The sequence below is a fragment of the Chiloscyllium punctatum genome, chromosome 49 (genome assembly GCF_047496795.1).
Source record: "Chiloscyllium punctatum isolate Juve2018m chromosome 49, sChiPun1.3, whole genome shotgun sequence".
Classification (NCBI taxonomy): domain Eukaryota; kingdom Metazoa; phylum Chordata; class Chondrichthyes; order Orectolobiformes; family Hemiscylliidae; genus Chiloscyllium; species Chiloscyllium punctatum.
In genome coordinates this window covers 39,231,024-39,248,285 of record NC_092787.1, presented here as the reverse complement: position 1 = coordinate 39,248,285, position 17,262 = coordinate 39,231,024, and the positions used below count along the sequence as shown (strand labels likewise).

The following is a 17,262-nucleotide window of genomic DNA, read 5'->3' as shown; positions in this document are numbered from 1 at the left end:
TTTGCTTCATTCCTTTATTCAGAGAGTACAGGGTCACAGTGAGATGCTCTGGTTGAAAGGTTTACATTGTCGACAACACCTTCCATCGTTTTACTGATGATTGAGAGTAGACAGATTTGGATTTGTCTTGCTGGGTACAGGATATACCTGGGCGAGTTTCTGTCTTGCTGGGTAGATGCCAATATCGTAGCTGTACTGGAACAGCTTGGCCACGGGGCGGCAAGTTCTGGAGCACAAGTCTTCAGTACTGCTGGAATGCTCTAATGGCCAGTGCCTTTGTAGTATCCAGTGTCTCCAATCATTTCTTGATATCATGTAGAGTGAATCGAAGTGGCTAAAGACTGGCTTCTGTAATGTTGGGGACCACTGGAGGAGGCCGAGGTGGATCATCTGCTCGGCACTTCTGACTGAAGATTGCTGCGAAAGCTTCAGTCTTGTCTTTTACACTGAAGTGCTGGGGTCGTCTATTGTTGAGGATGGGGATATTTATGGACCTCCTCCTCCAGTGAGTTGTTTAATTGTCCACCACCATTCACAAGTGGATGTGGCAGAACTGCAGAGTTCCAATCTGATCCATTGATTGTGGGAATGCTTAAGTCTATTACTTGCAGCTCATTGCAGGCACGCAAGTACTCCTGTTTGGTAGCTTCGCCAGGTTGACAACTTATCTTCAGGTATGCCTGGTGCTGCTCCTAACATGCCCTTCTGCACTCTCCAGCTCTTCATTCAAGGCTCCCTCTACTCTTAAAGTGAAAGTAAAGCTCGCTCTACACTGTCCTCATCGAACACACTCAGGTCAGGTACAGCATAGGGTTAAACAAAGAGTGTGGCTTCCTCAGTGCTGCCCCCATCAAACTCTTCCAGGACAGGGACAGCATGGGAGTCTATCAGCAAATTCCAATCTGGGTTCTGTGCATTCATGTCTGCAGGATGTTCATGATGCAGGCCTGGCCTTACAGATGGATGGTAGACATGAGGGCCCACCATTGACTGTAAATGGTGTGCGAAAGTGTGCCCTTGCCCTGTCTCTGTTCTCCCCTCCTACTGGGGATTTGAAATGCCAAAGCAGGGACATATATGATCCTAGGCTGGACGAAGAGCTCAGAGGAAAGAGGCACTGGTTTCAAAATGGGCAAGGGTGAGGTCTGAGATCACAAGCTAGGCCTAGAATAAGACTTTTTATTGAAATAATTGTGGTTATCTGATTTGAAGAAGCTGGTCCGTCCCACTCTCAGATCATCCATCTCCAGAATCTCAGAATGGTGACCATTTGAGAGATTGGAAAGACTGCAGGCAGAAACAGAGCTGGTCCCCTGGAGTGAAACTTGAAAATACAGCAGCAGTGATTTCTAAGGCACACTCGGTATCTGTGTGTCCAGTAGTGTCTCTGGTGAAACATGGTCTCTCTCTGTTGCAATGATGCCTCCTCTTCACTCAGCTTGTAAATAACCAGATTAACAGAAATGGAGTTCATCAGCTAGAGATGACCCAGGGAATAGGGAGGTTGACACAAACCTCTTGCGAAGAGGGTTTGATGTTGTGGCTGGCCCCTCCGCTGGGGATGGCTTATACAACAAAGATCGTCACAGGACATGTCGTGGGGAGTGGAGGCTCAGCATTGAATATGTGAATTTCTCCACTGAATCTTTACATCATTCCTTCAGAGATTAACTACATCAAAGGCAGTGATCAATCCCGTTTTAAACTCCGATGGGGGGATTTGTTGGAAAACCAGCCAGGATCATTAGGATTGGAGGGGCAGACTTGGAGGATCACATTCCCAACTCTCATTACTGCTGCTTATGTTTGAGATGTGAACCACTATAGCTCCTCTTTGACCTGGATGGGACTTAGAGTGATGTGTCCCATTGCCATAGGATGGTAGTTTATCACAGTGACATGTCCCATTGCTCCTTGACTGGAGTGGGGCTTATCAGAGAGAGGTATCCCATTGACCAGCTATGGCCCTGTAAGTCCATGTTTGATGCAGTCTGAGAGAGACAGTGGCTGTGTTGCGTTGGCCCTCTCCAGGGCAAAACTCAAGATGTTGCCTAGACCCAGGGAACACCCAGCCTCCTGTAATGGATAAAACCCCAGCCGCTATTTCAAACTGTCGAGTAAAAATAAAAATAATCAGGAATCAGTTTTATAAATCAATAGTATAAAAGTAAAGGCACTTGATCCAGTTCTTGGTAGAAAATCCTTCTCTTGGCAATGAGCTCCGCCTGCTCACACAAGGCCATCACTGGTGCTGCCCCAGCGCAACCAGTGCGTCCTCAGTTAAAAGCAGTGGGGAATGGAACTCCCGATCCTTCAGATACTTCTCCAAACCCTGCAACCAAAACAAACCGAGATCAGCTTGTGTATGAGTCATCAAGGGCCCATGAACTTCTACCGGGTCAAATCCAGTCCTTAGTGTCTTGCTGTACCTCAGCCTGAAGCCATTCTTGATGGCACCCTACCCTTTCATCATTCACAGAAAGGATGTAGACAAAGCAAAGCCAGTACCATGGAGCCATGTAATAACAGCACAGAAGGCCATTCAGCCCATCATAAGACATAGGAGCAGAAATTAGGCCATTCAGCCCACAGAGTCTGCTCCGCCATTCAATCATGGCTGATACGTTTCCCAACCCTATTCTCCTGCTTTGTCCCCATAACCCTTGATCCCCTTGACAATCAAGAACCTACCTATCTATCTCCATCCTAAATACATTCAATGGCCTGACCTCCCCAGCCTTCTGTGGCAGTGAATTCCATCGATTCCCCACTCTCTGGCTGAACAGGTTTCTCCTTATCTCCGTTCTACAAGGTCTTCCTTTTACTCTAAGGCTGTGCCCTCGGGTCCCAGTCTCTCCACCAATGGAAACATCTTCCCAACATCCACTCTGTCCAGGCCATTCAGTATTTTGTAAGTTTCTAAGAGATCCCCCCATATCCTTCAAAACTCTGATATAGACCCAGAGTCCTCAAACATTCCTCATATGTTAAGCTTTTCATTCCTAAGTCCATTCTGGTGAACCTTCTCTGACCATGCTCTAGGGCGAGTATACCCTTCCTCTGGTATGGGGCCCAAAACTGTGCACTATACTCTAAAATGTGGTCTGACCAGAACCTTATAGAGCCTCAGAAGTACATCCCTGCTTTTACATTCAAGTCCTCTCAAAATAAATGATATCATTACATTTGCCTTCCTAACTACTGACTGACCTGCAAGTTTACCTTCAGAAAATCCTGGACTAGAACTCCCAAGCATCTTTGCACTTCAGATTTCTGAAGTTTCTCTCCATTTAGAAGATAGTCCATGCTTCTATTCCTTCTACCAAACTGCATGACCTCACACTTTCCCACATTGTACTCTATCTGCCATTTCTTTGCCCATTCTCCTAACCCATCCAACTCCTTCTGCAGCCTCCCCGCCTCCTCAATGTTAACTGTCCCTCTGCCGATCTCTGCATTGTCTGCAAACTTAGTCAGAATGCCCTCGATTCCTTTATCTTGATCATTATTATATAAAGTGAAAAGTTGTGGTCCCAACACTGAGCCTTGTGGAACACCACTTGTCACCAGCTGCCATCCTGAGAGAGACCCTTTTATCTCCAATCTGTGCTTTTTGCCAGACACCAAGCTTCTATCATGATAGCACCTTGCCTTTAATACCATGGGTCCATATCTTACTCAGTAGCCTCCTGTGCAGCACCTTGTCAAAAGCCTTCTGGAAGTGCAGGTAGATAACATCCATCGGCTCTCCTTGATCTAACCTGCTCATTACTTCCTCAAAGAATTCTAGCAGGTTTATCAGGCATGATCTCCCTTGGTGGAACCATGCTGACTTTGCCCTATTTCACCATACACTTTCAAGTATTCGGAAATCTCATCCTTCACAATGGATTCCAGGATCTTACCTGTGACCGAGGTCAGGCTGATCAGTCTGTAATTATGGTCCTGCAGCTTCTGGAAAAAAAAAAGCTACCCAATTCTTCCCATTGTCATACTCTTGTCCAGCTTCCCTTTTTGAAGGCTCTTACTGAATCTGCTGCCTTCCTTTCAGGCAGTTTGTTTTGGATCATCACAAATCATCATGATCATGAAAAGTTTCCTTCCTCATGTTAGGTCCTGTTTGTAGGCTTCTCAACTCTTCAGCCAATGAGACATTTCTTCATTACTTGATCAAGACTGGCATCTAACAGTGTTTATCTAAGCTTCAGTCTACTTCCTTGCTTTTGTACTCTGTCTGTATTAATGACTCTATACTTTGTGAATGTCTACACTCTCTTTCAAATTCTAATCATTTACTTTGTATTGCTTCTGAGCTTTCCTCCTGCTAGATGGACCGTTTCTCACTGCTTGCCATTAAATGTCATGTGTCATATACCTACCCGTTTCGCCACCCTCTCTACATCCTTCTGAGCTCCTTCTTCATTGTTTTTTATTTTTCAATCATCTCTGTATCATCTCCAAGGTTTCTAATTACTCACTATGCACTCATGTCAGGGTTATTTGCTTTTAGCTGGGGCTCAAACAGTGCATATGTGCAGACGATGGGACTCTCAAACCCAGAGTGGGCAATGCAGGGTGTTGGACGTTTTGGGACTACTGGCTTCAACTCCATGAATGTGTAAGCTTCACGTGTCCCTGATGAAATCACCATAATTCATAGCCAGCCACCTACCTCTCCTTCAGAAGAGACCAGCGGAGAGATCTCACAAACTGCAGGTAGTTCCTCAGCCTCCTGGAGCCTGCAGGAATACACAAGAGTTTTAGGAATGCCGTTGTTCACCTGTCTACTCTCCGTGCTTTATTAAATTCATCCATTCTGGATACAGTCACTTCATTAAGCACACAAACTTCATTTCTGATTGCACCCTCCTTGTAAATTCTCCAAATCAAGGCGTTTTTTTTATCAAGAATGGGACATGCAGGCCAAAGGCCCAGGGGAAATGATCTGTGGAAGTGGGTTCAAATCCCACCATGGTGGCTGGGGAATTTAAATTAATGAATTAATCTGGAAACGGAAGCTCACCTCAGTAATGGCAACCATGAAACCGTCGTTGTTTGTTGTGAAAACCCATTCCTCTGGGCAGGGAAATCTGTCATCCTTACCCTGTCTGCCCTATATGTGACTCCAGACAGTGTGATTGACTCTTAATGTTCCCTGGCGTGATCTAGCAAGCTATTCGGTAGACAAGACAATTAGGGGATAGGCAAATGCTGACCCAGTCAGTGATGCCAACACCCCACGAATGAACAAAAACTTCTAAAAAAAAATGTTTTGGAAAATTAGACTCTCCAGGTTTTTTTAAAATTCTAAGTTAATGTGAATAACCCCTATGTACAGCGACTGCACAGTATTTTATAATGTTTACACATGACAGTAAAAAATATTCTTATTTTACTGGAAGGAAACCTGCCAGCCTTACCTGTTTGGCCTACATGTGACTCCAGACCCCCAGCAACATGGCTGATTCTCAACTGCCCCCCCCGATACAGCCTAGCAAGTCCCTCAGAACGAGGGCAATTGGGGATGGACATCAACTATCGCTCTTGCCAGTGATACACACTCCCATGAAAAGATAAAAGGGGAAAAACCTATTGCCTCTGGTTTTGGTCCATCAGGTAATTGTCTCCCCACAACCAGAGCGTCTGAATATTAACGGACAAAATCCCAGCTGACCACTCCCAGCCAGAGTCACTCAGGCCTCCAAGTAAAATGTTGAACATGTAACCGTTGCCAATTGTGGCAAAAACCCATTTGGGTCACAAATGTCCTCTGGGCAGGGAAATCTGACATCCTTACCCTGTCTGCCCTACATGTGACTCCAGACAGCAGTGTGATTGACTCTTAATGTTCCCTGACATGATCTAGCAAGCTACTCAGTACATGGGCAATTAAGGATTGGCAAATGCTGACCCAGTTAGTGATGCCAATATCCCACGAATGAACAAAACTTAAAAAAAAACTACTTTTGAAAGAAAGCAAGGACTTATTCTTGGTGTCCTGACCAACATTAATGCTGAACCATCATCACTGCCACAAACCTGTTTGTCAGATTGCTGTTTATGAGATTTGCTGCACTCCATTCAGCTACCACATTCCTACTTTACAGCAGTAGCTGCACTCCAAAGGCACATCACTGATGAGTAAGCAATTTGGAAAGAACAGAGGTTGTAAGAGCTGCTATAAAAATGTACATCACTCTCCTTCATTGCTGTGTTGACAGCACCATCCGTTAACCAAGCAGACAGACAGTTTCAGTGAGAGGAAGTAGTAGATGCAGGTAGTTACAACATTTAAAAGACATGAATAGGAAAGATTGAGAGGGATATGGGTCAAATAGGACTTGGTTAGTTTGGGAAGCTTGGTCAGCATGGACCATATGGACCGAAGGGTCTGCTCTGTATGACTCAGTGACTTACTGGCTGAGATGGGGGATCCGCATGTTGTTGGAATCGAGGAAGTGGGCACCGGCTCGCACTGCCCAGCGATAGTGCTGCCAAAGCAGGGCTCGCCGTGTTGTTGACGGGGTATCTTTACTCCCAGCACTGTCGGCATTCTTCAGGGGGGAGAACTCATCCTCCCTCAAAACCTCAAACGCAACAAAATTCCTGCACAGAAACACCAACAGTATTAGGGAACAAGGCTTCATGTTAACCAATGGGAACAGAGGGTAGGTGATCGATGGATAGAAGACAGGGCATGGGGTAAACCAATGGAAACAGAGGAAAAGGCATAGCGTTGACCAATGGGAACAGAGGAAAGGGTGTGGCATTAACTAACATGTACAATGGGCAAGGCATTGGGTTAGCCAGTGCGAACAGACGACAGGGCGTGGGGTTAACCAACTGGTACAGACGACAGGGCAATGGATTAATCAATGGGTACAGATGACAGGGTTTGCAGTTATCCTATGGTAAGAGACAGCACATGGGTTTAGCCAACGGGAACAGTGGGCAGGGTGTGTGGTTAACCAATGGGAACAGTGGGCAGGGAGTGGGTTAATCAATGCGAACAGTGGGCAGGATGTTGGGTTAACCAATGGAACAATGGGCAGAGCAAGGGTTAACCAATGGAACAGTGGTCATTCCTTTTGACTCCTGCACACAATGGCACCTTTCAGAATCTCAGTGTGGCTCCTAGTCAGCTGCTCCCACACAAGCCTGTATTTCTGAGGCACACGCCCGAGGGGGAGTAAGCTGCACTCACTCAATGCTGGGTGCTCCTTCTGACCTTCAGCAAGGAGCCTATCCTTCTCCTACCTCTGCTCAGTTCATTGCAGCTAATTTCAAACCTATCATCGAGCCTACCAGGATTCAGTACCAGCTGAGACCCTGCAGCAATGAGTCCTTGTAGCAGGGATTTAAAAAACTACGCTACTATACTCGTACAGACAACACGGTGACTCAGTGGTTAGCACAGCTGCCTCACAGAATTAGGGACCCAGGTTCAATTCCAGCTTCGGGTAACTGTCTGTATGGAGTTTACACAATGTCCCCTTGTCTACGTGGATTTCCTTCAGATGCTCCAGATTTCTCCCACAGTCCAAAGATACGCAGGTTAGGTGGATTGGCCATGCTAAATTACCCAGGGATGTAAATGGTAAAATACAGGGATAGAGTAGGGATCTGGGTGGGATGCTCTTTGGAGGGTTGACGCAGACTCGATGGGCAGAGTGGCATCTTCCGGCATTGTAAGGATTTGAAGAATCAATGTGACTGTCGCTGAGGGAAGATGGGAGATAACTGCCTCAGGGGTACTGGAGACGAGGGACTGATCTGAGCTCAGGATCCTGAAGGCGATGAGGCCATTCGGGCCCTCAGGATTACTGAAGCGGGGGAGTTACCTGTCCTTGGGGTCAGTGGAGGAGCAGCTGAGTTGCCAAACATTACCAAGGCACTGAGCGCCTTATGCTCCTCTTTACTGTGGTTGTAGGTTTCTCCCCAGTCCCCTGTTCATTTGCTGCTATTTCCTACTCCCCTGGATCCCTATACATTTTCCTTATGCGATTACCCCTTTTGTTGTTTTCCACCATCACTTATTTCATCTCTCCTGCCTTCCAGCTTTTGTTCTCGTGTCCCTTCTCTACCTTTACCAAGCCTCTACACTCGCTTAAAAGACATATTACAGAGGAGGAAGTGCTGGATGTATTGAAACGCATAAAGGTGGATAAATCCCCAGGACCTGATCAGGTGTACCTGAGAACTCTGCGGGAAGCTAGGGAAGTGTTGATGGGCCTCTTATTGAGATATTTGTATCATCGATAGTCACAGGTGAGGTGCCAAAATACTGGAGGTTGGCAAACGTGGTGCCACTGTTGAAGAAGGGTGGTAAAGACAAGCCAGGGAACTATAGACCAGTGAGCCTGACGTCGGCGGTGGGCAAGTTGTTGGAGGGAATCCTGAGGGACAGGATGTACATGTATTTGGAAAGGCAAGGACTGATTAGGGATCGTCAACATGGCTTTGTGTGTGGGAAATCATGTCTCAAAAACTTGATTGACTTTTTAAAAGAAGTAACAAAGAGGATTGATGAGGGCAGAGCAGTAGATGTGATCTATATGGACTTCAGTAAGGCATTCGACAAAGTTCCCCATGGGAGACTGATTAGCAAGGTTAGATCTCCTGGAATACAGGGAGAACTAGCCATTTGGATAAAGAACTAGCTCAAAGGTAGAAGACAGAGGGTGGTAGTGCAGGGTTATTTTTCAGACTGGAGGCCTGTGACCAGTGGAGTGCCACAAGGATTGGTGCTGGGTCCACTACTTTTCGTCATTTATATAAATGATTTGGATGCAAGCATAAAAGGTACAGTTAGTAAGTTTGCAGATGACACCAAAATTGGAGGTGTAGTGGACAGCAAAGAAGGTTACCTCAGATTACAACAGGATCTGGACCAAATGGGCCAATGGGCTGAGAAGTGGCAGATGGAGTTTAATTCAGATAAATGTGAGGTGCTGCATTTTGAGAAAACAAATCTTAGTCGGACTTATACACTTAATGGTAAGGTCCTAGGGAGTGTTGCTGAACAAAGAAACCTTGGAGTGCAGGTTCATAGCTCCTTGAAAGTGGAGTTGCAGGTAGATAGGATAGTGAAGGCGACATTTGGTATGCTTTCATTTATTGGTCAGAGTATTGAGTACAGGAGTTGGGAGGTCATGTTGCAGCTGTTCAGGACATTGGTTAGGCCACTGTTGGAATATTGCGTGCAATTCTAGTCTCCTTCCTATCGGAAAGATGTTGTGAAACCTGAAAGGGTTCAGAAAAGATTTACAAGGATGTTGCCAGGGTTGGAGGATCTGAGCTATAGGAAGAGGTTGAACAGGATGGGACTGTTTTCCCTGGAGCGTCGGAGGCTGAGGGGTGACCTTACAGTGGTTGATAAAATCATAAGGGGCATGGATATGGTAAATAGACAAAATCTCTTTCCTGGGGTCGGGGAGTCCTGAACTAGAGGGCACAGGTTTAGGGTGAGAGGGGAAAGATATAAAAGAGATCAAAGGGACAACTTTTTCACGCAGAGGGTGGTACGTGTATAGAATGAGCTGCCAGAGAAAGTGGTGGAGGCTGGTACAATTGCAACATTTAAAAGGCATCTGGATGGGTATATGAATAGGAAGGGTTTGGAGGGATATGGGCCGGGTGCTGGCAGGTGGGACTAGATTGGGTTGGGATATCTGGTCGGCATGGACGGATTGGACCGAAGGGTCTGTTTCCATGCTGTACATCTTTATGACTCTATGTTACATCACCAAGTACTTCCAACTCTGACCAAACATCATCGGGCTGAAACATGATGCTGCCTGAACTCCTGAAGATTTCTATCCCTTCCTTTAGTGTTGCTGGATCAAAACTGTGGAAATCTCTCACTAACATTATCATATCTCGACACTCCAAAGGCTGCAGCAGCTAATACAGTCATAGAACATGGAAACGGACCTTAATCAGTCCAACTCGTCTGTGATGACCAAGGTTCCCAAACTAAACTAGTCCCACTTGCCTGCATTTGACCAGTATCCCTATAAACTGTTCCTTCTCATGTACCTGTTCAAATGTCTTTTAAATGTTGTAACGGTACCACTTCCTCTGGCCATTCATTCCACAACTGGATAGGGTGAATAGCCAAGATCTTTTTCCCAAGGTAGGGGAGTCCAAAATTGGCGGGTATAGATTTACAGTGAAAGGGGACAGATTTAAAAGAGACCTAAGAGGCACATTTTTCAGACAGAGGGTGGTGTGTGTATGGAATGAGCTGCCAGAGGAAGTGGTGGAGGCTGGTACAATTGCAACATTTAAAAGGCATTTGGATGGGTATATGATGAAGAAGGGTTTAAGAGGAATACGGGCCAAATTTTGGCAAATGGGAGAAGATTAATTTAAGATATCTGGTCAGCATGGATGAGTTGGACCGAAGGGTCTGTTTCCATGCTGTACAACTCTATGCAAGCCACCCTGGCTGCAAATGTTACCCCATCGGGTTTCTTTTAAATCTTTCTCCTCTCACCTTAAAAATATGCCCCCGAATTTTGTACTCTCCTCCCCTCTTTGCTATTCCCCCATCAATGGCTCTCACGATTTTACCGGCTTCTCTCAGGCAATTAGAGATGCTGGCCTAGCTGGTGACAAAGGAGGAAAGGGAAACTTGCAGTATTGTGTGGTTGTTTGAGAGCTGAGGAGTGTTGTGTGTAAGGCTCTGGGATGGCGCAGCAGTCGGTTCAGTTGAAGGAGGGGAAAGGACCATCAACAAGATAGTTATCATTGGAGGAAAGCCTCACGATGGAAGGGAAATGGAGATGAACGGAGCCTCAAGCAGTCCCTCTTGCTCAACGTACTCACTTGGAAAACTGGAAAACGTCAAAAACAAACTTCTCCATCTTGATGCCATTGGGCACGTCCGGTCTCACAGTGTTTCCTTGCTCATCAACGTAGGGAATCTTCTTCACGGCTATGTGACGCTTCAGCTGAGGTTCAAACTCCCTGCAAGGAAGAGAGGATGTATCACACCGCACAGGAGGCCAGTCAGCCCATCACATCTGGGCAAGCTCCTTTTTGAAAGTTCTGATTGAATGTGCTTCCACCACCCTTTCAGGCTCCCGCATTCCACACCACAACCTCTCACTGGGCAAAGGATTCTCACCTTCCTTCTGGCTTTTTTTCCCGACTTACCTATGTTCTGTGATGACTGACCCTCCCACCCACTATGGCTGTCTCTCTCACATTTCCTCACGCTCCTTCAGCTGCTCGGTGGCAGAGAGCCTTTCAACACTCACCATTCACTGAAGTTAACATGCCCTGTACCACTAGCAATGGGTCAGGATTGGCAAGGGCTGGAACTGCTCCTGAGGGATGGGCATTTGACACCAGGCAGACAGCAACTAAGGGCTCGAGGCCACCTTCTCAAGGGCAATTGGGAATGGGAAATTAAACATCCTTTCCCACGTTCCACAGGCAATAAAAAAGATCAAACATTAACAGCAGTCCCTGTATTGTGTTAGTGTGGATGTAAAACTTAGCCAAGACAAAAATGGAGCTGTGCTCTTGGTTTATTGAGTCACAGACTGGGAGCAGCAATGGACCTTACACTAAAGGATATTGGACCTGTTACCTAGCGCACAAACATTTTAAACAATCTTATCTACCCTTATTGCCCTAATGAAAAACAGGTAATCAGAAAGTAACTGATATGAAGAATAGAATGCAGATTAAAAGCCGTGGTTAAAGGTCACTACCAATCTTTATATGGAGGAAACAGTGGATAGACTGCAGAAGCCGTCAGGTAACACAAAGCCAAGGGTGGGATGAACAAAGGCCCTTCGGCCCTCCAAGCCTGCGCCGATCCAGATCCTCTCTCTAAACCTGTCACCTAATTTCTAAGGATCTGTGTTCCTCTGCTCACCGCCCATTCATGGATCTGTCTGGATACATCTTAAATGATACTATTGTGCCCATCTCTGCCACCTCCACTGACAATACATTCCTCTGCATAAAGAACTTTCCACGTGTATCTCCCTTAAACTATTCCCCTGTCACTTTGACTTCATGACCCCTATTAATTTGAGTCCCCCTCTCTGGGAAAAAGCTTCTTGCTGTCCATCCTCACTATGCCTTTCATGATTTTAGATTAGATTAGATTACTTACAGTGTGGAAACAGGCCCTTCGGCCCAACAAGTCCACACCGCCCCGCCGAAGCGCAACCCACCCATACCCCTACCTTTACCCCTTACCTAACACTACGGGCAATTTAGCATGGCCAATTCACCTGACCTGCACATCTTTGGACTGTGGGAGGAAACCGGAGCACCCGGAGGAAACCCACGCAGACACGGGGAGAACGTGCAAACTCCACACAGTTAGTCGCCTGAGGCGGGAATTGAACCCGGATCTCTGGCGCTGTGAGGCAGCAGTGCTAACCACTGTGCCACCGTGCCGCCTTGTAGACCTCAGTCAGGTTCATCCCTCAACCTCCGTCTTTCCAATGAAAATAATCCTAATCTACTCAACCTCTCTTTATAGCTAGCGACCTCCATATTAGGTAACATCCTGGTGAACCTCCTCTGCACCCTCTCCAAAGCATCCACATCCTTTTGGTAATGTGGTGACGAGAACTGTACGCAGAATTCCAAATGTGGCCGAACCAAACTCCTATACAACTGTAACATGACCTAGGCAAATGTGAGGATTGCAGATGTTGGAGATCAGAGTCGAGAGTGTGGTGCTGGCAGGTTAGGCAGCATCCGAGGAGCAGGAAAATTTATGTTTCGGGCAAAAGCCCTTCATCAGGAATATGACCTGTAACATGACCTGCCAACTCTTGTACTCAATACCCTGCTTGAAGAAGGAAAGAATGCTGTATGCCTTCTTGACCACTCTATTGACCTTCAGGAAACAATGGACCTGAACACAGAGATCTCTCTGTACATCAGTTTTCCCCAGGGCTTTTCCACTTACTGTATAGTTTGCCCTTGAATTGGATCTTCCAAAATGCATCACCTCACATTTGCCCAGATTGACCTCCATCTGCCATTTCTCCCCCCAACTCTCCAATCTATCTATATTCTGCTGCATTGTCTAACAGTCCCCTCCACCAATCTTAGTGTCATCTGCAAACTTGCTAACCAGACCATCTACACCTTCCTCCAGATCATTTCTGTATGTCACAAACAGTGGTGGTCCCAGCACGGATCCCTGTGGAACACCACTGGTCACAGGTCTCCATTTTGATAAACTCCCTTCCACTACTGCTCTCTGTCTCCTGTTGTCCAGCCAGTTCTCTATCCGTCTAGCTAGAACACCCTGGACCCCATGCAACTTCACTTTCTCCATCAGCCTACCATGGGGAACCTTATCAAATGCCTTACTGAAGTCCATGTGTATGACATCTATAGGTCTTCCCCCATCAATCAACCTTGTCACTTCCTCAAAGAATTCTATTAAATTGGTAAGACATGACCTTCCCTGCACTAAACTATACTACCTATCACTGATAAACCCATTTTCTTCCAAATGCAAACAGATCCTATCCCTCAGTATCTTCTCCAGCAGCTTCCCTACCACTGACGTCGGGCTCACCAGTCTATAATTATCTGGATTATCCCTGCTACCCTTCTTAAACAAAGGAACAATATTAGCAATTTTTCAATTCTCTGTGTTTAAGTATGCAGCAAAGATATCCTTTAAAGCCCCAGCTATTTCCTCTCTTGCTTCCCTCAGTAACCTGGGATAGATCCCATCCGGACCTGGAGACTTGTCCACCTTAATGACCTTTAGAATACCCAACACTTCCTCTCTCCTTATCCCGATTTTACCTCGAGTAATCAAACTCCTATCCCTAACCTCAATATCTGATAAGCTAAAAGGTCTAAAAGTTGATAAGTCTCCTGGCCCCGATGGGCTACATCCTAGAGTTCTAAGGGAGCTAGCTGAGGAAATAGCAGATGCGTTGGTTGTAATATTTCAAAAATCACTGGAGTCAGGGAAAGTCCCAGATGATTGGAAAATCACTGCTGCAACCCCTTGTTCAAGAAAGGAACAAGACAAAAGATGAAAAATTACAGGCCGATTAGCCTAACCACAGTTGTAGCTAAAATTCTAGAATCCATCGTTAAGGATGAGATTTCTAAATTCTTGGAAGTGCAGGGTCGAATTAGAACAAGTCAGCATGGATTTAGTAAGGGGAGGTCGTGTCTGACAAACCTGTTAGAATTCTTTGAAGTGATAACAAGTAGGTTAGACCTGGGAAACGCCGTGGATGTTACCTACCTAGACTTCCAAAAGGCCTTTGATAAGGTGCCTCACCCCCGGAGGCTGATGGGTAAGGTGAGGGCCCATGGTGTTCGAGGTGAGCTGTTGGCATGGATTGAGGATTGGCTGTCTGACAGAAGGCAGAGAGTTGGGATAAAAGGTTCTTTTTCAAAATGGCAGCTGGTGACAAGTGATGTCCCGCAGGACTCAGTGTTGGCCGCAGCTGTTCACTTTATATATTAATGATCTGGATGAAGGGACTGGGGGCATTCTGGCGAAGTTTACCGATGATACAAAGTTAGGCGGACAGGCAGGTAGTACTGAGGAGGTGGGAAGAAAGATTTAGACAGTTTAGGAGAATGGTCCAAGAAATGGCTGATGGAATTCAATGTGAGCAAATACAAGGTCTTGCACTTTGGAAAAAAGAACATGGGCATGGACTATTCTATAAACGGTGAGAAAATTCAAAAAGCCAAAGTACAAAGGGACACTGGGAGTGCTGGTCCAGGATTCTCTAAAGGTTAATTTGCAGGTTGAGTCCTTGGTTAAGAAAGCAAATGCAACGTTATCATTTATTTCAAGAGGGTTGGAATATAAAAGCAGTGATGTGCTACCGAGACTTTATAAAGCTCTAATTAGGCCCCATTTGGAGTACTGTGTCCAGTTTTGGGCCCCACACCTCAGGAAGGACATACTGACACTGGAGCGTGTCCAGTAGAGATTCACACGGATGATCCCTGGAATGGTTGGCCTAACATACAATGAACAGCTAAGGATCCTGGGATTGTATTCATTAGAGTTGAGAAAGTTGATTTAATAGAAACTTACAAGATAATGCATGGCTTAGAAAAGGTGGACGCTGGGAAATTGTTTCTGTCAGGCAGGGAGACAAGGACTTGTGGGCACGGCCTTAGAATGAGAGGAAGTCAATTTAGAACGGAAATGAGGAGACATTTCTTCAGCCAGAGAGTGGTGGGACTGTGGAATTCATTGCCACAGAGCGCAGTGGAGGCCAAGATGTTAAATGTCTTCAAGGCAGAGATTGATAAATTCTTAATCTCGCAAGGAATTAAGGGACATGGGGAGAGCGCAGGTAAGTGGCGTTGAAATGTCCGTCATCCATGATCGAACGGCGTAGTGGACTCGATGGGCTGAATGGCCTTACTTCCACTCCTATTTCTTACGGTCTTATGTCTCTCTCCTCGGTGAATACCAACGCAAAGTACTCATTAAGAGTCTCACCCATTTTCTCTGACTCCACACAGTACTTTCCTTCTTTGTCCTTGAGTGGGCCAACCCTTTCTCTAGTTACCTTCTTGCTCCTTAAATATGAATGAGGCGCTTTGGGATTTTCCTTAACTCTGTTTGCTCAAGATATTTCAAGATCCATTTTAGCCCTCTTAATTCCTTGTTTCAGATTGGTCCTACCTTCTCGATGTTCTTCCAAAGCTGTGTCTGTTTTCAGTCGCTTAGACCTTTTTCCTCTTAGTTAGTCTCACAATTTCACCTGTCATCCATGGTTCCCTAATCTTGCCATTCCTGTTCCCTATTTTCTCCTGCTCTCTAATCAACCTCCCTTTAAAAGCGTCCCATATACTGAATGTGGATTTACCCTCAAACAGCTGCTCCCAATCCACATTCACCAGCTCCTGCCGAATTTTGCTATTGTTGGCCTTCCCCCAATTTATCCCTCTTCCTTGAGGACTACTCTTGTCTTTGTCCATGAGAATTCTAAAACTTACAGAATTGTGATTATTATTCCCAAAGTAATCCCTTACTGAAAGTTCAATCACCTGGCCGGGCTCATTTCCCAATACTAGGCCCAGTATGCCCCTTCCCGTGTTGGATGCTCCTTACAAATTCTGCTCCATCTAGACCTCTAACACTAAATGAATCCCAGTCAACGTTGGGAAAATTAAAACCTCCTATCACCACCAACCTGCTGCTCCTGCATCTTTCTGTAATCTGTTTATGTATTTGTACCTCTAGCTCACGCTCACTGTTGGGAGGCCTGTAGTACAGCTCCAACATTGGTACCGCACCATTCCTATTTCTGAGCTCTGCCCATATTGCCTCACTGCTCGAGTCCTCCATAGTGCCCTCCTTCAGCACAGCTGTGATATCCTCTCTGATCAGTAATGCAACTCCTCCATCCCTTTTACCTCCTTCTATCCTGCCTGAAGGATCTAAGATCCTGGGATATTTAGTTGTCAGTCTTGCCCTTCCCTCAACCAAGTCTCAGTAATAGCAATAACATTGTACTCACAGATACAAATCCAAGCTCTAAGCTCATCTGCCTGACCTACTACATTTCCCACATTAAAACAAACGCACCTTAGACCACCTGTCCCTTTGCGTTCACCATCTGCTCCCTGCCTACTCTTCCCCTTAGTCACGCTGACTTCCTTATCTAGCTCCCTACAGGCTTTAGTTACTACCTCCTTACTCTCCACTAGCCTCCTCATTTGGTTCCCAGCCCCCTGCCACATTAGTTTAAACCCACCCCAACAGTGTTCGCAAAGGGTGGCATAGGGAGGGGCAGTGGTGCCAGGGAGGAATCAAGGATAAATTCTGGTGGTGTGGCCATAGGGAGAGGGGCTGCGGCAGGTCATTCTTCACTGACAACTGGCTCCGCAAGTATGGGAAAGAAGGAGGGCAGACCCTCTGAACAGCATAAGGGAGATGTGGTGGTGGTGGCAGCATGGTAAGCTGAATGGGAGGCTGCAGAGACATCGAGGAACATGGTGGGCCGTCTCCATGGTCACCGGGAATGTGACGTGTGATCTCAATGAGGGCTGGTTTGATACTGTGGCACGGTGGAAAAGTCTTTGCAGGAAATGATGTTATCAGACAGAGTAACAGGAAAGGAGATACATTCTGAAGTAGAAAACATTTTCGTAGATTTGGGACATTACAACATATTCAAAGACTTTGTATAGTTATGTTGGCCTTTATAGCAAAAGAATTTGAGCAGGGATATCTTTCTGCAATATATACAGGGCCGTGGTGAGCCCATACTTTGGGGA

At 46.0% G+C, this 17,262-nt stretch overlaps 1 protein-coding gene across 1 annotated transcript in view; it reads right to left on the bottom strand.

Moving 5' to 3' along the window:
* The window catches only part of LOC140469602 (UDP-N-acetylhexosamine pyrophosphorylase-like protein 1), a 37,795-nt gene continuing 20,533 nt past the window's right edge, over positions 1-17,262 (bottom strand). The window contains exons 6-9 of the mRNA XM_072566276.1: positions 10,831-10,971; positions 6,418-6,606; positions 4,673-4,739; positions 1-2,332 (exon numbers count right to left, since the gene is read on the bottom strand). Coding sequence (XP_072422377.1) covers positions 2,243-2,332; positions 4,673-4,739; positions 6,418-6,606; positions 10,831-10,971 — 487 coding nt within the window. The 3' untranslated portion in view covers positions 1-2,242. The remainder of the gene's footprint in view (positions 2,333-4,672; positions 4,740-6,417; positions 6,607-10,830; positions 10,972-17,262) is intronic.